The 21,177-nt window shown below is 50.7% G+C and overlaps 1 protein-coding gene across 2 annotated transcripts in view; it reads left to right on the top strand.

Annotated features, from left to right (window-relative positions):
* Positions 1–3,393: 3,393 nt before the first annotated feature.
* LARP1 (La ribonucleoprotein 1, translational regulator) overlaps positions 3,394–21,177 on the top strand; it is a 41,318-nt gene continuing 23,534 nt past the window's right edge. The window contains exons 1-2 of one of the 2 annotated variants that reach the window (XM_088173559.1): positions 3,394–3,828; positions 19,406–19,432. In XM_088173559.1, coding sequence (XP_088029685.1) covers positions 3,486–3,828; positions 19,406–19,432 — 370 coding nt within the window. In that variant the 5' untranslated portion in view covers positions 3,394–3,485. The remainder of the gene's footprint in view (positions 3,829–19,405; positions 19,433–21,177) is intronic. The other variant, XM_014875946.2, reaches the window with a different exon arrangement.

Below are 21,177 nucleotides of genomic sequence, written 5' to 3'. Positions count from 1 at the left end.
GGCTGCATTTGCAAGTCCATTGGGAGCAGGATTTTGACGCCCCTGGGGGCAGCTGGGTTTGCTGGAGGGCAACACTGCAGGGCTGCTGCAGGAAAGTCAGCACAACCTTGTGTGCATTGTCCCTGACAATGTTTCTGCCTGGCAGGGTTCACGGAGCAATAACAACCACATAAATAAGTCAAAGCATATGACTCAGGATAGGAAGCTTGGACTTTCCTTGGAAAAATCCTCTTTCTCTTTTGCACAGCGTTAAAGATGCCTGAGCCTTAATATTCTGCCATCCACGTGTAAAGCTTGGGCATCTCACCAGGGAACAACGTGACCAGCACTGGCAGCAAACAAACCGGCCCGGAGGTGCTGGGGAGAGAAAATTCCCTTGAAGCACACTTCAAATCTGAGCTGGCTGCGAGGTCTGCACAGCCCCTGGATGCAGGGAAAGGAGGGGTGATCAGGAATGTGCTGCAGATGCTGATCAGCATTCGGGACCAGACTAGAGCAAAGGTGAAACTGTAGGAAACACTTTTAACAGTGACCTCGTGGCCAGAGTGCTGGACAAAATTAGGCAAGTGGAACCTGAGAAAGGGGCTGAGCTACCAGCCAAACAGGATGGTGAAGTTAAGGAGCATATCAGTCACATTGGCTGCTTTGTGCTCCTTGCCATGCACAGGCCTTGCTCCGGGCCACTGAACTAAAGCTGTTCCCAAAGGGAAGGTTGGGCCCCTAGGTGAGCTTGCCAGACCAGCAGAAATGAAGCTGGGGATATTCCAGCCAAGCAAGACCCAGAGATGCTCAGAGACATTAATGGCCACCATCAAAGCATCTTTAAACCTCCAGGCCAGCACCAAAGCAGCCGGCTGTCTGCAATAAATATGCAAGCCACGCTTCAGTCGGGGAGAAATAAATAAGCTGTTGTACACGGAGCAAGGGAGGTGGGGAGCTCCTGCCCAAATCACTGCTCAGCAGAGGAGTTTCCCTGGAGACTGCTTCCTCGGAGCCTTTGCAGGGCCAGCACAGGGCTGGGAGGCAGCACCTGGAGCTGCTTGATGTGGTCTGGGCAGGCACAGGGACACATCTGGGGTGAAGGATGAGGCAGAGAAGCAGGACTGGGGATGCCAGTCAGGTGCTTTCGTTGAATTTGGGGAAAGCAGAGATGGATTACTTCCCAGTGAATTGTGCTGCAGAAATGTGGAGACTCCTTGGCTGCTTCTCAGCAAGCCCCTGGAGGGAGGAGCAGAATATCCAAGTGCCATGGATGCTGGGCAGAGCAGGGTAAGATGGGTACAGCAGAAGTGAGGACACCAGGGGAGGAAAGGAGCTTGCTGGACATGGCCAGTGTGTTTACACCAGCTGAAGGTGGTGCACACCCAGCTTCCCTTCCCCTGAAGGATGAGTGCTTGAGACCTGACCTGCCAAGGTGATGTTCCCTATGGCTGATGCAAGAAGCTTGCATGGACACTTCCTTCTCTCCCCCCTTGTACATTTATTTTCTAAACACTGAAAACCTGCCAGGGTTTGGCCTGGCTGGGCACTGCATGAGGGTGAGACCCGCCCAGCTCCCTCCTGCCTGGCAGCTCTGGAGCCAGTTTGGCTCTTGGCCACCACGGGCTGGTTCCCGCCCACGTGGCAGCAGAGCCGTGTCCCAAAGGGGCCCAGCGGGAACGCTGCACCTGGCTGGGGGACAGGTGAGGGTCACCACTGGCCTGCAGGTCCCCTGGCTGAGCCACCTTCCTCACCCAACTGCGCTCCCCATGCAAGGAGCAGATCCTAGAGGGGGTGTAGGTGGGACTGGCTGGGAGCTGTGCAGATCCCAAGCCGTGCTCATGAGGAGTGCAGGGACCCCCCGGCACATCAGGGACTGGGCACAGGAGCACAGGATGTGGCTTGGGTTACGACAGTTCAGCTACTGAGCCAGCCAGGCCAGCAGACTTCTCTACTGGAGTTATATTTAAACTTCCTTTTGTAATTTTACTGGCCAAATTCTTGAATAATTTGGGACAACTGCTAGTGATCCCTGAGGCTGTGGCACAGGAGGGTACTCTGAGCCAAGAGGTTGGGTACTGGGGCACACAGAGAGGTGAAATGGTCTCAGTGGAGCATCCCTGACAGCCTGGAACTCCCTCTATGGATCCACCAGAGCCCTGATGCTGTTGCCCTTCCAAATGTTGTGCTGAGCTCATGTTTGTTTCTCACTTTCTTCTTTCCTTCCAACAGTGAAATCAGCTTTTCATCCTTCTCCATGCATCAGCAGCTGGCAGCTACATCTTCAGTGCCTTGTCATGCTGACGGGTCTCCTGCAGGGATTGCATAGATGTGTCCCTGGGGCTGCAGGACATGCCAGGACTTCCAGATGAACCTTTCTGGGCAGAAGCAGAGTGGTGTGCTTGCTGTGATGAGGAAAGAGGCTGGTAGAGGCTTGCATTGAATAAAAAGGCATCAAGTAAGGGCTGCTGTGAACTAGTCAGGTTGTGCTAAATGGTATCAGCAATGCAAGTTGCCTTTAAATGTGTATAATTCATGTGTACATTCACACACAGTCTGCAGTCGCTGTCTTGCTGGCTGCAAGAATTGAGGACAAATACCAGGAATATTAATGGGGATGAGCAAATGACATTCTATCAGCTAGAAATCAATTTTAGCCTACTCAAACAAAGGTTTTGCTGGGCACAGGAGACAAGAGGTGGTCTCTCCCTCACCAATGTGTATTAATATCTAAAGGGAGGGGGCGTACCAAGAAGATGGAGCAGGGCTCTTCTCAGTGGTGTTGAGCAATAGGACGCAGGCGATGGGCAAAAACTGATGCACAGGAAGTTCCATCTGAATATAAAGAAGAACTTCTTTACTGTGCAGTGACCCACACTGGAGCAGAGAGGCTGTGGGGTCTCCCCCACTAGAGATATTCAAGAACCGTATGGATGCGATCCTGTGCCATGCCATGTGCTCTGGGACAACCCTGTTTACACAGAGAGGTGGAACCAGACGGCCCAACCTGACCGTTTCTGTGGTTCCGTGATTTCCCAGGACACGCACCGAGTGTTCTGCACTTTCCAACCACGTTATCCCGTTATCCCCACCCGAGAACATCCCTATCCCTCGGCTCCTGGCTGATCCCGACCGGGGAGACTCTGTCGAAGGCGGCTCGGGGACTCCACCGGTGCGTTCGTCCCCGGAGTCCCCGAGCCGGCAGCGGTCCCCCTAGCCCGAGCCCAGCGTGTCCCAGCCGGGCAGCGAGGCCGGGCTGTCGGGGAAGGGGCCGGAGCCCTTTAAGTCCCCCGGCCCGCCCCCCCAGCTCAGCCGGGCGTTGCATCAGGCCCGTGCGCGCCGCCGGCCGCCCCGCGGGGGCGCGCCCCGCACCGCCCCTCCCCTCGCCGGCGGCGCGCACGGGCGGGCGGTGCGCGCCCCCGCGGCAGTCGCGTGGTCCCCGCGCGGCTCCATATTGCGGCGGCACCGGGGTCGGGGGGTTCCCGGCGGGGCTCGGGGGCGCGCAGATGGCGACGCAGGTGGAGGCGCTGCTGCCCGGCACGGCCCCGCTGCTGCCCGCCGAGGAGCGCGCCCTGGTGCTGAAGCCGCCGCAGGACGGCGGCCGGGAGAAGGGCGAGCCGCCCATGGGCCCCGACGGCGGGCCGGCGGCGCCGAGGCCGCCCAGCGCCAAGCAGCAAAAGGAGGAGAGCAACAACCAGGAGAAGGAGAGCTTGCTGAGGGCCGGCGGCGAGGCGGAGGACGGCGGCGAGGCTGGCGGCGCGGGGCGCCGGGAGTTCATCGAGGCCCCGCCGCCCAAGGTGAACCCCTGGACGAAGAACGCGCCGGCCGTGAACGGGCAGTCGCCTCCCGGTGGGTGCTCGGGGGTCGCTGGGAGCGGGCCGGGGGGGGCCGGGTGCGCCGCCGACCGCGCCCCGGGCGGCCGCGCCATGCGGCACACGCGGCGTGGGGCCGCGCCCGCGGCCTGCGGGGCCGCGGCGGGGCGGGGGGCGCGGTGCGGGCGGGGGGAGCGGCGGAGCCGGCCGCGGCCACGAGGCGGGGAAGGCAGCGCGGCCCGGCCATGCGGCGGCGGGGAGCGGAGGGCGCCGGGGGCCCGGAGGCGGCGGGCGGGCCCGGCTGCGGACACGCGGCCCCCCCCCCCCCCCCCCTCCGCCTTCTCCTCCCGCTCCCGGCATTCCGCCGCAGCAGCGCCGGCAACGTGGTCGGTTCCCGGCGTGCGGCTCCCCCGGGAGCGTGGCCCCGGCGCCCCCGCGGGGGCCCTTCCCCGGGCCGCGGCCTGCGCTGCCCACGTGTGCGCGGCCGCGGCGCCCCCGCGCAGGCCGCGCCGCCTTTCTCTGCCGACTCATGGCGGCGGCGGGGCCGGGGGCCGCCGCCGAGCGCGGCTCTGCCCGGCGCGATCGCTGCCCCAGGGTAGGGGCACGGCTGAGGAGCGGGGGTCCCCGAAAAGGGGAGCGGAGGGGCTGCGCTGTCCAAATCGCGCTTGTAACCCGCTGCTGTCGTCAGCAAAGGCTGAAGCTGCAGAACACCATTTCCTCGCCTGTCGGGATGGGTGTTGCACTCCCCTCGTACCTGCTTCAAGTGAATCGGGAGTAGGAGAAAACCTCAGAAGTTTTCACTAAGCATCTTGTTTGGCGAAGACTTAATCTTTTTCTACCCGTCTCTGTTAGCTCTGAAATCACACTGCCAGATGTGCCATCAGATTCCCAATTACTGTAGATGCCAGTGTTTTGTAAGAACTGTTACTGCCTAGCATGATGATTCATCAGAGTTATTGATCTTTGGGAGACGGACAGCTCTGCAATTTTCACCTGGAAAGCTGTCATCTTAATGGGAAGTATAGAGGACAAGTTAATCGAGCCAGGTAGAAGTCTGTGTTCGGATTGTTTGTCATTGTAGTCATGGACATAAGCAAAGCTTAAGGAAATCCAGGACAGCGTCGCTGTCTGCATTTGCCTCGTGCGTTATGACACAAAACTGGTCACATCCCTCCTTTGTGTGAAGGTTGCCCTCTATTGTGATGCCTTCTGAGATAACGATCCCGAGAAATAAACCAAAAAAAATGCAAAACTGCAAGGTTGGATGTTCCTGTTTGAGTCTCCTGTGTAAGGAGTGTCCATGTTCATTACCAGACTCATCATTCGCAAAGGTGTATGATTTGTCAGTCAGCAGCATCGAGGCAACTGCCCAACACAAACAGGGGGCCTTTGCAACTCCTGTGGTGATTTTTGGAGGGAGAGAGTAAGAGTATGTTATTAGCATGTCCACGCAGTTGTAGGGTAAGGGAGTAATGCTGCAACTCTCTGAATTGTCCTTGGGCCCAGCACAGTTGCCTCTGTATTCCTAAAGGTGTCTAAAGAATGGAATTTGTTAGTGGTGTGTTCTGGGACGCTTGGCAGCAGTGACTGTTTCCAGCAGTGCCCCCAGTGCTGCTGCCTGGCTCTCCTCTCTTGGGCCATTGTTTCTTTTGCTGCCTGTTCATTAGCAGAAGAGAAAACGTGTAAAATAAACACGGCTGGTGAGCTCCCACGAGGGGCAAGGCTGGCAGCTGACCTTGCCTGGCAGCCCTGCACCCAGGTGACTTCTCGTAGAGTTTGCAGGCTCATGTTGTGTCTTCATTTCATTGGGTGGAGGATTTGTTTTGGCAGACACCAAAAAAGATCTGGAGCATGAATTTATGTGAAAGAATCAGCTGGTGAGGTGAGTTGTAGTGTTGTAGTGACCTCTCCAGGAGGATCACCCAAGGAAAGCGACTGTTTTTCTATGCTTGCAGTGGGTTGAGATCTTCTGAACTCTGGAAAGTCACTTCTGGAAATCTTTGGTTTCTCAGCAGAGGTTACAATGCCTTTGCCCATAATCCAGTGTTCCAGTGCAGTGCTTGTGTTCTGGAGATTCTAAATGTTTCCAGCCCTGATCCACCAGAGGTAGCGAGGAGACCAGAAAGCATAGTGAAGACGGCTCTGTAAAGATAAAGGGATCCCTCTAGGACTTGTTTTACAGGCTTTGAAAGCCCTAATTTTTTTTTATAACGATTGTACTAATTATAGACCCGTAAAGCAGATTTAATGGACAAGACCTTCTCCATAGGTGTCCACGCATTCTGTAATGGCCTGCGTTGGAATTGGTGCTTATAAAAGTAAAAGTATTGAGTTCAGGGAAAACAGAGCCACCTGTAAGATCTTGGTGATTTTCTGCTGTCCCTGTTGGAGACTGGATAGGGAAGAGCTTAACAAATCCACCTCCAGATGGTCAAAACACCATCAAAACAGTTTGAGCTGTTTGACTCTCCCTGGCTGGGCAAGTTGAGTGCAGTGGGGGCCTGATGAACAGGGCCGTTTTTTTCATGGATTAGGCTTTACCTCTAGAAGCTTGTGTCTTGTCTACCTGCTGCAGTATTTTTCTGCTCGAAGTTGGCAGTGCAGCCTGTAATATAATAGGATGTTCGAGCAAACCTTTCTGCTTTTTCAGGAAGGAGGGCCCTTGAAGTGATGCCTCTCCTTGCTTCTTAACCTCCCAAATGCACAACGGCTTGGCAGTAAGTGGGGCAACCATTAGGTCGAGTTAGACAGCAGTGATACTGCTGATGCTGTGAGTGGAGGCTGAGGCTCATCTGGAGTGGCACAGGAGAAAATTTTCATGGTCTCTTGACAAGGTGCACGTTACCTTTTTATTCATGTATGTTTCCATCAGAGTGCAAGGTGCAAAGGGGAGAGGGGGAATCCTTTGAATCCTGAGATACACACATGGTCCTGTCCTGTGTGGCAAGGCTTGTACTTGACACTGCTGACTGCTTATGACTGCTGCAGAGCTGTAATGATGCCTCGTTTTTACTCTCTAATGATCTAGTAGCAAGGTCTGTGTGACCATGCCCTCGTTATTACATGTTCTCTTCTTATCATGTAAATAAATGCAGCCGGCAGCCTGACTGACATATGATGGTAGTGTGTGTGTGTCTGTGGTAGTGAAGGAAGTGTTTTCTGGCAAAACCAGCTTTGCACTACTGGCTATAAACCAAATTCAAAGTCTTTTCTCCAGTTCTTCTGCAGATCAGATGTGTGGCTTGCAGTTAAGACAGCTCGACCTTCTGGAACATGTTGTACTCCTCCACTGTGCCCTGCACCAGGACTGGTGCTGATGCAAGCGTTGGTGTGGACAGGTGTTAACAGCACCCCGTTTTGAAAACCTGCTGGATGTATTTCAAGAAATGTTGCATCAAGGCACTTGGCACTTCATTATTTTTAAAGCCATTTACATCTTGGAAGTAAGAACACGCAGGTTTTAATGACCGGCGCTGCAATTGCTGAGCTTTGCCTGCGCTAACTTTTTAAATTCTCCCTACAAGTGTTCGGCCAGGGAAAGCCATGCATTTGCTAGTGGAGATGCAGGAGGTGCTTTGAGTTCTTGAGCAGAGTTTCCTGCGTGCTGTTTGGCAAATGTGCTGGGTGGATAAGCAGTACGTTCCAGAAGGCACACCTTAGTTGCTAGCAGCAAGCACCAGGGTGAGCTAACTATTGTTGAGAGTGCATGTTGCTTTATGCCTGAGCAGAGGCTGACTTGGCTACCGGTCCTGAGGTGAAGGCAGGGGAAGATTCATTAGCATCTCACCCCTTGCTGACTAACTCCCCATAGGGCTTTCCTTGAAACCATCCTCCAGTGCAGGAGATAAGGTGGATGGGAAGCTTGTTTTACCGTTGGCATTTCTTCGTGTTCGGAGTAGGCACACATATCTGCTTGCTCAGGTATCCAGCTTGGTAGTCCTGCACACGCCTATTTCCAAAGTGTTGGGCAATTCTCACTCTGTCGTGGCATGTAGTTGTGGAGCTCTTCTGGCTGTTGCAACAGAGCTGCTATCGCAGCAGGAGGCCTCCCCCCCACCGCCCCAAGTTTCCTCTCCAAACTACTGTTTTGTTCCAATCCCACAACTCACGTTTGAGTAACTCTTCCAACATCTTGTTGGGGTGGATGAGGGTTGTTGCTCCAAAAAAAACGTGAGGCTTAGTGTTTTCCCTCCCCCTCATACCTTTGCCCTTCAGCTTTGTGCTGGACCTTTGCCCTGTTCTGCACTGTTTGTTTCGGGAAGAGAAGGCTGGGGAATGCAGCGCAGCTCCTGGGAGCTGACTCACTGGCCCTAGTTGCTGGGCTTCAGTGCCTGCTTCTGCTGCAACCTCCAGTTCTAAACTGCCAGGTCCAGGGTGTCACTGAAGGATTCTCTCCAACCATCTCCTCGCTCTCACAACTCTTCTTTTAAACTTTATATTGCTCGTGGTGCCTGGAAGTCTCCACCAGGATTGTGGCAGCACAAGGACTTTGCTCGGATTTGAAGACAGATTGAGTCCAGAGAGCAGGATTGGGAATGGGGGCAATGAGACTGCAATGCTCTGCTCTCCCTTCCAAATTATGACACCAGATCTTTTTGCTGTGTTCGAACAGTGTGAAATTATCTTCAGAGCAATGCCAAGTGCAGACTTGGATATAATGAATCTCCAGCAGCATCTCTGTGGTTGTGCTTGTTTGGCAAAATAAGGAATGGGCATTTTAGTAGAAAGCTGTGCTTGCTGTTCAGACCAGGGCTGAGCATTTTAACCCTTACTGTTATTACAGGTGCTCTTACCCTAGGTCCGTTGGGTCTGGAGAGCTTTGTTCATTCCCAACCGCGATACGCCTTGACATTATGGTCTTTAATATGTTACTTATCCTTTGGTCATCTTGGCATTGAAGCCTTTGCTGACTTCCTACCAAGGGCCCGAGTCTCCACACTGCTGGCTCTGCCAAATCCCTGGCTTGCTGTGTACACAGGGAGCTTGGGGAAAGAGGTGATGCAACCTCCGTGATACCTGCTGAGCTCTCCCGTGGTGATAGTGCTGTCTAGGTGGAGCTGTTCATGGCCAAGAAGTTGTCTCCTGGGGTTGGCTAAAGCTCTGGGTGGATCTCTGAATCCACTCTGTGGTCTCTGGGATGCCCAGCTCTGCATTTGTTCCTTTTCTCACTTGAAACCGGGCTTTGGTTCCACTCGTTCTGCAGGTCCAGGTCCTTGTTAGTGAGGTCTGAATGGAGCTGGGAGACTTATCTCCTTGCATTGAAATAACTGGTTAATCTGAATGTCTTGTAGCAAATAATGCAGCTACATGATTTGAGGTCAGAGGAGAGAGAATAGAAGGGCTTCAAAGAAGTTGGTGCAGTGCTGGGAGAACTTGAAGCTACTGGTGTATTTAGGTAATGCTAATAGGTGACCAGGACAAATGGGAACTGAATTCGGCCTTGAATAAATCAATTACCAGGCTTCTTTGTGGGGAAAGTTTTGGGTCAGGGTCTGTCTTGATTGCTTGGCAAACAGAGAAGTGGGTGTGCACATGAATGTTCCACAGCTGCGGAGCAAAAACTGGCACGAGGCGTTTGGTGGAAATAGGTTTGCTGATAGCAATTCTAATGCTGTGCAAGATAAACTTTTGTTTTTGGGAAAGGTTGTGGAAACTGTGGTCAAGTGTCAACATGTTTGTAAAGGGAGGCTCATCCTGTAATTGGAGGTTCCCAGAAGGTCCTCTTAACTCAACTTTGCTCTGTCAGAGCACACATTTGTCCTGCAGTTTGGGGGGCTTCATGGGTGGATTTCCTTTCCCGAGCAAACTGGTGTGTGATTTGTTGTGGCTCTGCTGGTTTCAGTGTTGCACCAGGCTGATGGTGCTGGTTGAGCTGCTGGAGCCACTCTCCTTAGCAAGTCGTCTTGCTCAGCTTTGATGTGACACTCGTGGTATTGCCAGAATCAAGAGCTCTTCCTGCAGCATTAAGGCTGCATGTGCTGGGAGATGTTCTGCTGAGACATGCAAGGAGAGGGAGGAAGGGCTGGGAACTGGCTCATCTAATACCTGCTTTATCAGTGAGTTACCTTCACTGTCCTTCTGGAGCAAAGCTGACTTAGGAGCGGAAGCTTCCCTTGATGCATTCATGTGTTTCAGGGTTGTATCGGAACACGCAGCAGGGTTCAGTGCTCTACAGTGGTTGTGATTTTATTTTTGTTTTGTGGGTTTGAGTCACATTGTTCCTTTGTGTGGTGACAAACAGTAAGATTTGGTAGAATTCTCTGCTGCAGGCTGACGGTGTGTTGGAGGTGACCGTGGTGGTTCTGACTGGGTTGGGTGCTCTGTCACAAAAGGACAGGTGGAAACCTTAATTTGCTTTAGAAGTGGTCAGCAGGGGTGGTTGTTGGTGTGACTGAGGTCTTGATGCTGCTCAGTCTATTCTGGTGACACTCCGAGGTGTCACAAATGCACTTTGTTCTCTTCATCTTGAAAATGTTACACTGGTTCCCCCAGAATACGTGTGACACTGGCGATGTGCTGGCGGGCACAGCCTGCCCTGGCCTGTGCTCCTGGGGAAGCACATTTGCTTCCTGCCGGACACCCCTTGAAGTGGCTGGGAACAGGTCTACAAGCTGCTGCTCTAGCAGGTGCTTCTCTCCACTCCCCACTTGCTCCCTGGCTGCTGATGGGGCCCAGGAGAGGCACCCTTGCCCACGAGGAAGGTGTTGGAGGAGAAACACCTCTGGTGCTCCTCAGTGTCACTTGTTTGATCTGTCAGCCTCTGCAGAGATCCCTTGGTGACCGTGGCAGCCGGGGGCAACCGGGAGAAATGGGGGCTCAGCTGGGACTTGTGAACCTCACGTGTCCTTGACACACAAGACAGAATTAAAGCACGATTGGGAAGCTGGACAGAGGATGGAAGTGTGCTGTGTGTCCTTCCTGCTGGCTGGGAGGGACAGCGCGAGCCCCAGGTGGGGTCTGGCAGGTGGGACACGGGCACTGCTCTGCTCTCCCCACCCCAGGAATGGGGGCCGAGCTCGGGGGGCAGCAGAGCCTGTCCTGGGCACACTGCTGAGCACGTTTTTCCAGCCGGGTGGAGAAGCCGGGTGCTGTGCTCCTGCAGAGTGACTCTGCAGTCTGCAGGGCACGGCTGCGCCGGAGGCAGCCACGGCTCTATCGCTTCTCCTTTCCTGGCAGTCATTCCAACACTTGGACTCGACTGCAGCCTGAATGCATGGAGAGAGAAAAGGGGTTTTTCAGGGCTGGATAAGGTAGCTTTTAAGGAGTCTGAAAAAAAATGAGAGAACAGGTGAGTTTTTTTCCTGGCTAAATAAGTGGGGAAACAAGTATAAAATTGGAAAAACCACAGAAATGAGGAAAGGGTAGAGTTTTGTTGGTGGGAATGTAAGAGAAAAGATGTGTGGGGAGATCGGTGTTTTGCCTGCCTGGTAATTCAGAGGTGGGTATGCTGCTAAATACTGAGCATTGTCTTTAAAGCAGATTATTTATGATATATATTCAGCCTCCACACTAAATCACACTGCCTTTTCTGTTTTGTTTTTCTTTATAACTGTGCTTTTGAAAGCTTCTGGTCAGTGATGTAAATGAGTGATTTTTTTTTTTTTTTTTTTTTTTACCAAGTCTTAGCTACCAAACTATCTGGTTTGTATATTTGCAAATGATGAAGCTAGTGACAGAATAAAACAGTGAGAACTCACAGTTAATAAGCAACACTCAAATGTTTGATAAGCCAGCATTCACTTAAACTACAGGAAATTAATTTCTTCAGATTCTCCAAGGTCACATCTTCCTCTTTTTTTTTTTTTCTTTTCTTTATTGTATGTTGCAAAAAAAGCAGTAAGTTTATTCCTGCAAGACTCCTAGGATTCTCGGCATTTTTTATGCCTTTGCTGTAACTGGAAAGGTTACATTTCCAAGTAGTCAAAAAGTCTGTGTCAGCTCTCCTGACCTCACAGAACGAGCCTACTGAAAGTAAAGACCACCACCATAACGAAAAGCAATGCTCTTGGCCTCATTCAGCACAAAAAGAGACACCTAAAGGAGTGGCTGAAGCACTTCACTGTAGCTGTGTTAACCTCCAGGTGGGCTCATGTTGGCAGGTCAGCTGGAGGCTGTGCAAGGGAGAAAGTAGAGGGAAAAACAAAATGAAGAATTAAGTGGAAGGAGTGACACCAGTATGTGTGATGCTGAGAAATGATGTGTCTGTATCAGCAGATCCTGAAATGTGGAGAAACACATCCCAGAAATGTGGTCGGGAGGTTTTTACTGTGACTGAAACAGAAGTGATGGGATATTTGTGCACGAGGTTCCACCCAGCAAGACAGAGGAGCGAATCACGAAGGTGTCTCCACCATGTGCTCAGATGACAAAGCATGAGACTTCACTGTCTGTAGTCATTTTGAATTTCACTTCCCAACTCCCAGCTCAAACTTGAGAGCTTGGGAGAATACAGACTATGATCTCATGTATCTTCTGAGTGCTCAGAAATCCTCTGCCACTGCAGATGGTCTTGCACTGAACTGAACAAAAAGGGGACTTTTCTTTTGGCTTCTCAATCTCAGGTGGGCTCTCCAAGCTCACTGTTGTGGTTTTTTTGGAGTTTCTTTTAACTGTGGTATGACAAATGTGACATTTGCGTACTCTGCAGGGAGGAATTTGCTGTAAATGAGTCATGATTTTAAATTTTAAAATTAAACCTGTAAAGACAATTGTGACAATGATTTGGAGGAGACATGGCAGATTACAGTGAGATAACCCTCTTAGCTTCAGTTGGAGGTAAAATCTGAGTTGATGTAATTGTCAGCAGAGAGTAGAACCAAGCAAGGATGGAGTTTGGAGGGTGATTAGAACAGCTATGTTTGATTAAAACCAGTAAGATAGCGTGGGCCAGAGGGAGGGAACACCTTAGACTGTAAGTCTGATGATTTGTAATTCAGTTAAGAGATTTGTGATGTCTTTGCTGTGCTGCATTGTGTATCCTACAGCCCCCTGCTCGGCCCTCTGCCTGCAGCCCAAAGGTGGAGAGAGCCATGCAGTTTTCAGTTTCTGGGGTTTTCATAGGGATTTATGGCATCCTTGTGTGATGTTATGTGGCTTTACCATGATACTGGTGCATTTGAGGAGGTGGGGTGGGATCCTCTTTCATGGAGACCCTGAATTTCTGGGTACATTAATGGATTCTCCTTTGCAGGGAGATGGATCTTTCCTGCCTGCTGCTAGCTAAGTTGTCCTTGGCCAGAGCTTCTCTGGAGTTTGGGTCTGCCCTTGATGTGCAAGCAGAAAAGTGTGTTGCAGCTCTGAGTTTTAACTACCCTGTCAGAGGGAAACACCATCCTGTATCAGTTTCCACAGTGTGGGATCCAGCTGGCTTCTGGGCTGCACCAAAATGGCTCCTGTATTTCAACAAGAGTCTTTGAGACGTGCATTTTGCTTGATTGTGCCAGAAATTTTAGTGTCTGTTCAATATCCAGTGGCTTAAAGAGCAGTTTGGGGAGGGGTGACTGATCATTTGGACCAGACTCGCGTATGGCTGTTCTCCTGGAAGGCCTAAGGCCTCCAGTGGTATCACTCCAGGCTTACTGGTGATTAAAGGATGTGAGGCAGAGAGCTGGGTCACCAGCTGTTCCATGGGAAGAGTTATCGAGCACCTTTAAGTTGCCTTGGACTTTCTCTGAAGCCTCTTGTTGGGTTCGTGATCAGGAATGTTGGGACTCATGTTCTGGAGCAGCAGCACTTTGCTGCTTCTCCACTTTGGAGATGATGGGAAGGGGTTAACAGGAGAGAACACCCAGTGTTTGTTCTCTCCCAGTGCAAGCACTGATAAGTGGATGGGAGAAACAACAGCCTGTGACCTTCCAGTTATTCCTTGTGTGCCTGTGCATATGTGAGTTGGATTTGCAGGACTATCTGTTTGGAGAGCTCTCATTCTTCTGGTCGGGTTCCCCAGAACCCCGTTGGCATTTCTGGTGCTTGGAGAAGAGACTTGGACCCTCTTCCATGTGGATCTCTGAAAGCAGCTTTTGCTGGGCACGGTGCCGGTGCTGCTGGTGGCTGTGTGTTCAGCGGGTGTCACAGCCCTGCTGGGTCTGCACTGCTCCCCTTGGGTCTGGAGGAGACTGAACATCAGCACTGAGGTACTCATTTAGTGTCTGGTTTGGAGTTAAGTAGGGAGTTACCTCAGATAACGCTCTGATTTTGGAATAGATGATTTTTTTTTTTCCAGGGGTGTTCCTCTTGAAACTCTGGGGTGCTGAAAGTCTTCATTACTTTTCAAGTATGTGAAGATAGCAGGGGCAGCACAGCTGAGCTTCACCAAATGCACAGCTGTTTATACATTAAAAGCCTATTTCAGGCCTTTGTTTCCGTGTGGTTTGTGGGAAATTGATGTCAGAGCTCACACTGGCTGTAGCTCTTGAGCCAGTGTAGGTGATGGGGTTGTTTGAGAGCTAATCTAACCTTTTCTCTGGACAGGGAACAGAAAATCCTTCAGCAGGTACTGGTGGTCTGGATACCCTTGTAGAGGAACTGATTTGGGATAAACCTTTCTGTAGCTTTTTTTTGTTTCTCTTGCTTTAGTGGTGTCTTGGGACCTAGCCAGCATCGTGTTAGGATTGATCCATCCGTCTCATGCTTCAGCTTCTCTTTGAGGGTTTACCTTCAATACCCTCTAGCAAGCTGAGAGGTATGGGAGGTGTTTGCGAGGACCTGGCGGTTGGAGCAGGCTGGGACGATCTGGGTGACTGAGACCTGGACCCTCCCCGATCCTGCTCAGCAGGTAACAAAGGAGGGGAACAGGAAGCAAACAAGATCTTGGGAGGGATATAATTGGCCATGCTAATTTTCGGGTTTAGGGTTTCTTGCTTTGCTACTTTTCCCTAGCAGACCTCACTCCCTTCTCCACTGAGTGTTGCTTTGAAGGGCCTGTAACTGTCTTGGGAACCTGCAGGCACTGCCTTGGCCTCCGAGGGGGAGCCTGGTGACAGAGATTTGAACTGAAATATTGCACAGGGCCAGAGAAGAGATTCAAGCAGCTCTGGTCTCTTTGCAGTACATGTTGGACTATGTAATTTGGACCTTTTTCCTGCCTGGGTTGTCCCTGCCAGGCGGCAGGTCAGGTTAGGAGGAGAGATACCAATCGATCCCACCATCTGCCAGCACTTCCCTCCCCAGGCCCTCTCCTGGGCAGCCAGTGCAGCCCTGCAGCTTTTGAGCCATTGTGATCAAGTTCTGGTCGTGTCCCTGCTGTGAGTCCCCCTATGACCTTGGAGAGGTCATTTTTTTTTGCTGACGTCCGAGTCTTTTGTCTGCAAAACGTGGAGGATGATTTGGTTATAACTTCATGAGTCGAAAGCCAGAACAAATCAGCTGGTGTCTTCCTGTGGCAGTGTGGATGAGCCCCATGTCCCAGTGGGAGCAGCCAAGGAGCTGCGTCTTGTTCCTGTCCGTGCACAGCTCTCACCCAGCACACTGGTCAGTGCGCTTTGGTGACTGGCAGGTGGCATAAAGCCACTCTGAGGTCGTTTTTCTCCTTTTGGAGAGCAGAAGGGCAGTGGGAGGTGGGGGCCAGCAGGGAGCTGGTTCCTGCTGGCACCGGGCCTGCGGCCGCGGCCCCTCGGCAGTTATGGCTGCAGGTTGCTGTAATAACGAGTCAGCGCTTCTCTTGCGTCAGGGATAATGAGCTGCTCCTCAGCCGCTGCCTCCGGGCCCTGCCAGGAGGAAGCAGTGTCCCTACTGGAAAAGTGGGGCTGGGGACAGGCAGCGGGTGGTGGAGGTCCCTTCCCAGCTGTAGAGAAGACAGGCTTCCTGTGCAGGCGTTTGGATTCAGCACTGTGAGCGTGCTGGTGCAGCAGCGTGGTTAGCGCATGCTTCCTCAGGGAAACATCTCCCTTCCTTCGGAGGGCAAATGGGGGCTCACAAATGGGGTGACTTTTTTGGACCTGCCCCAGATACCTGAATAGCAGCAGTAGCCAGATAGCCCCTGGGGAAGGGGGTATGTGTGTGGATGCATCAGTTTTTCTCTTTAAATGCCCCATTTTAGTGTACGGTCTTCTCCTTTGTGTAAAAATACCATCAGGCAAAAATTGAATTTGAAATCCACCCCCAGCACCACCTAAAATAAGGACGACTGCCCTCAATTTAGTTTGATCTCCTGGGCTCTGTGTGCAGCAACTGTGGGTATTGGTGCCCAGAGCAAGCACCCCTGTACCACGTCTGCACCCTCACTGATGCTCCTGAAAGGGATGTTCCGTGCCTGTCCCAACATCCTGCCAGCTGCCATGCACACCCCTGACCTCCTCCTCACTCCGTCCTCCAGCCTGCTTTGCTAACAACAGGAAGATTCACAGAATGTGTCTTTCTGTTGAGATGTTGTAGGCTGCATGGATTCTGTACAGGGCTGGGGAAAATGATCAGGGGCTTGGGAAATACCTGTCTCTGCAGAGACTGGTGCTACGGTGAAGAGATCACTGTTTCCCGTGGTGACTGCAGTCCCTTTGTTCAGACACCAAGTCTTTCTGATTTTGGGTGCATGGTGAGAAACAAAAGTGTCTGCAAGAAAGACAAGGAAATGAGACCTAGGGTCCAAATTTCGTGGGTCAGCTCGTTTGCATTGTGATACTGTTATTTCTTGCTCCTTCCCACTGGGCCTGGCTGGGAGGGTGTTATGCAGGCCTGGGTCCCATGTAGGGATTGCCTGCTGCTGAGCAGGTGGATGATGGGATGATGGAGAGCTGCTGTGAAGCATTGTCCTGCAGCATCTGGCCAGTGTTGGGATACCTGGCATCAGGGTGCCTTGGGAGGTAGCAGGTGTGTGGTGGGAGGAATTGGTGGGGCTGGTTTGCTGGCTTCACCTTTTTGTTGGGTCTTTGAGGAAGAAACTCTTCTCTGTGCCTTGGTCCTTTGAGTTTTAGCCTTGGGAGAGCTGGGAAGGGAGCTGACCTGGACAGGCAGGCTCAGTCCTACAGTGAATGAGATGGGCTCCTTGGAGGGCAGCCCAGGGGTTTACCTGCTGGCCACGTACGTTTCTGCCTGCTTCCCTACCATGGCTTTCTTGGGAAAAGAAAGCACTGCCTGATTTAGACTTCTCTTGGGCACCTGAGGTGCTGCCCTTAATTGGCAGGCTAATTTTTAATTTTAAGTCACTTGTGCTTGCAGGGGTAAAAGGTGTCCCAAAGGGTCGTTGTGACTGCCAGTCCCTGACCAGCCTTGCCTCAGATGTGTCCTCCCAGCAGCCCCATTTTTCAAAGCAAGTCCTGCAGACTGATTGCTCTGTGCTTGTTCTCAGCTCTGGGGAAAGCTGCGTGCAAGCCCAGTGTTCTCAGTCTGCTCTGGAGAGCTTGGAGTTAAAACTGTGTTAATCATAGGTGTGATGAGTTGGACAAGGTCAGCCTCTCCCAGACAAGGGGGCTGAGCACTGAATGCAAGTGTCTTTCCTTGATAGGAGTTGCCCTGGCAAACCTCTTGAGGTGAATGTGAGCTGTATCTGCCCTTGGCCATCACACGTGGTCCTTGCTTTCTACTGACCTCAGCCACTGAGTAGAGTCAGTGCTTTTCTAGTAAATGTGGTGGCAAAGCTGCTCTGGAGTTTGTGTCTGGGCTCAGGAGGAGCCAGGAGAGCCTTGCTGCACATCTAGAGCAGGACAGGGCAGTGGGGAATACAGCAGTGAGCTGAGAGGAGACCTTGAGGGAATGTGAGTTTGGAGTTGTGGTGGTGACATGTCTGATAGGAGATGTTGCTGACGGGTCACCTGCAGCTGCTGCCTGATTTGGTGGCATTTGTGGTGTCCAGAGCCTGGACCTATTGTGAATGGCTGGTTCTGCTGTGGTATGTATTTGATGAAGAGTTGGTGGGACAGCCTAGCAGGAATGCAGACTGGAGAGCTGCACCCCTCAGGGTACAGCAAGGGGAATATTTGCCAAAGCCTGACTTTGCTAAATTCCTGGCTGGCACAAAGGGATTTATTTTATCAACCATTATGATGTTATTTATTTTGGTTTCTGGTAACATCTGGTACAGCTGATCCAAACAGGTGGGATACCAGCGTTACTATCTTGTTCCTTTGCAGAGAAGCCCAAGTAGGGAAATAAATTGTATCTTGTTTGAGATCTTTAAGATCTTTTCAAATCTTAATGATTTTATGATTATATGAAGTACAGAGAGTTTGAGCTTGCTGATGTAGAAGCCTGAACTCCTCAGTGACCATACAGAAATATAAGATGTTTAAATGCATTTGGGACATGGGCTGGTGGAAGATTGCAGTAGAACATGCAGCTTGCAAAGGATCCGAACTGGTGCTTGGAGACTGTTTTGGGTGTGCAGGCCTGTCCTTGATATCATGCCTTCAAATGGCCACAGACCATAACGGTGTAATAATGGTAGAGAGGAGTCTTGATTTAACTTCTGGGTATTTTTGCTCCACTTGGCTCTTAAGTTCCTATGTGAGATGAAAGCATCCCTGCCTGAGAATGCTTTGAACATGGTGCAAGTCAAAGGAAGAGAAACAGAAGTTATTTTGGCAGAAGGGTGTTTTTGCTGTTTTTGCATGAGCTGAGCCCAGGCCAGAGAGCATTGCCCTGCCTGAGGGGTAGTCCTTGCTGCAACTCTTGTGACTTTCCAGCTGAATGTGTGTTTTGGATAGCTGATAAGCAGGAGCCAGGGGCCTGCCCCTGTCCCAGGAGGACCTTGCCTTGCTGGCAGCCTTTCTTCCCCCTCCTTTTCTGGGATCCTTGGAGAAAACATAATGTATTGCTCTCTCAAAAGTACTGTTTTCATATCTTCTGGGGGAGCCTTTATCAACAGGGGTTTTCCACACACACTGTCCTGTGTGCTTCTTAAATGAAAAGTCTGGTCCTTCCAGCTACTTAAATAAACATCTTCCTGGCAATACACAAGGCCCTCCAAGAGAAGAGCCTGTACCTCTAACTGGAAAGAGCCTGGGGTGCTGGGGAGATTGAATAATCTGTTCTGGGGTCTGAACCCCCCCAGACTCCATGTGTCCTGTGCAGTGGCCTATGCCTGCTGACACAGACACCTGAGCTGGGAAAGGGAAGGGGTTCTCCTGGTGTGATAGGTGATGTGCCAAGGCCCTGGGTGTCCATTTGGTGATGGGTGTGTGTGTCTGGTGTAGGTGCTGTGTTAGAGCCAGGCACAGCTGTTCATGTCCCTTGTGGCTGCAAAACCAAGGATGAGCCAAAGAATGCTCACTTGGCTTTTGCCTTCGTTCCCACCTGTGTTCCCGGTTAGATGTTCTCTCTAGATTTCCATCTGATGTTGCAGCTCAGGGGGAGCGTGGGGTGCCACCAAGTAGTGTGTTTTGTGGATCTTTGCACATCTCAACAACCTTTATTATTGTGCACTACTGTCTGCTAGACACCAATACAGAAGTTTATTTATGAGAGCAGCGCATTTGGGTAAACACAGAATCCTTCAAAATCTTTCTTACAACAAGTGGTTGAATTGAGGTGGGTTCCAAGCTGGATTGATGTTTAACTTGAGATACTAAGAAAATACTTCCTCTGTTTAGCTAAAGCAAACAAATCGAAAGAGGAGACCTTTTAAATACGATTTGCACTCCAGCTGCAACCAATACTGATGCTTTTTTTTTTTTCTTTTACAGATATATTTCCAACTGACGGCCAGTCTGGTATGTATTAAATAAAAATTGAGCTCTTCAAATCCCCTTCTCACTTGCCTTCCCTGCACTTCTCTTCCTTCAGAGTCAGCACTAACCAGGCTTAGAAGACTGGTACATGCAGTGTACAGTCTGGAATATGCAATGGACATTAATATCAAAAAAGAAAAACAAAGCCAAACCACAAACAAAACCCCAAAAAAACCCCACCCAAAAACCGAAGCAAAAAAACTTCCTAAACAAACCTCTAATATTTGGTCATTTCTGTATAGCAGTGACATCTTTTATGCTTTCATGTAGTGATGACTAAACAGCTGGAAGGTTCTTTCCTCCCATACATTGTAGCATAGCAAATTTGGATGTCCGGGGCGAAGGAGTTTGGGAACTTGTAGGTCTTGGTCATCACACATAATTGAAAAGACTGACGTGTCAAGATGCAAATATAAGTCAGATTGTTGTTGTTTATATGTTACCTGTATACAGATGGATGTGTCTAAGAACCTGAGGATATATATTTGAATTTGCAATACTTTGGGAAGACACCTCTCCCATGGTTTGTAGTCTGTGTGTTGCTGTTGAGTATTGCTGTTAAGGACAACCAAGGTATTCACTGTGTTTCCATCAGTGCAAAGAAAAAATTTCCTGGCCCCAGTGGTGTTTGCAGCCTTGCTGGGAGAGGGAGGTTGCTCTGGATTTAGGTTTCAAATCAGGAAAGGAATGTAGTTTTCAGAAGCAGATATTGATGATCTCAATTCCTGCCTTTCCCAAATTGTCAGAAGCTCCTCATCCAGGCTGATGTTGTGGAAATGCCAAGACTGAAGGAAAGGTTTATGTTTTAACCAATGATACCAAGATCAGTCAGTGAGAGCCTGGTAGTGCCATGTGGGGATGTGCCATAGCAAAGGCACTGGGAGTGAAACCCAGGCATGTCACTGTGTCCCCCTCTGATGTCCATCTTTGGCTTTGCATGGGATCCCATTTCACCAGTTCATGGATAGAATGAGGGTAAATCGCTGATGATGGCAGAGGAATTTGGAGTATGGAAATCTGGTGTCTTAAAGCTGATTTCAGTAAAAATAACTGACTGGCTTACAGTGGTCTGGTGTAACATTGGAGGCACTGTAATTCAACTTGCTGAACTGAACAGAGGGATGGAAGTTTCGGATGTGTTTCCAGAGCTCTAGCCAGCTAACAAGGCCGTGGTGTACAATTAGATGCACTGGATTAAGACTTTGATTCCACATTTCCAAGTCCCTCATGATTTTCTTGCTTTCTAAACATGTAAGAGTGAAATATTAGGGTTTTGAAGAGCAAAGATGTATTCCCATCTGTTGAGTTTTTAGGAGATTTTTCCCCACCTTGCTGAAGATCTGTCTTCTTTGGGTATTGGGTTTTGTCTGCCTGTGCTGTGAACTCAGAGATGTCCTTTGCTTGGCACTACTCCATCCTCTGTTCTCCAGCTGCTTGGGGACCTTGCACAGCTGCCTCCAGGGTGGGGCATGAGTGTGTATCTGCAGCAGATGATAGTGCTTCAGAAAGTGCTTGTTACATGTCAGCAGTGTTGGAGAAAACATTACCTACAGATCTTGGGGCTTCTTTTACAATTCTTTATGTTTTTTAGGTGATAAGTTAAAGCTTAAACAGGATTCCTCTAAATGGTAGCTGCACAGGACAATGTGCAGTCGTTCTCATACTTTTCTTGAGAAAAGCCTTAAAGCTGGTGCCATGCTTTTTCTTCCCGTGCACTAAGCTTATCT

The sequence above is a fragment of the Sturnus vulgaris genome, chromosome 15 (assembly GCF_052056855.1).
Source record: "Sturnus vulgaris isolate bStuVul1 chromosome 15, bStuVul1.hap1, whole genome shotgun sequence".
In the NCBI taxonomy this organism is placed as follows: domain Eukaryota; kingdom Metazoa; phylum Chordata; class Aves; order Passeriformes; family Sturnidae; genus Sturnus; species Sturnus vulgaris.
The sequence above is the reverse complement of the archived record's forward strand: the minus strand, read 5'-3'. Positions and strand labels throughout refer to the sequence as shown.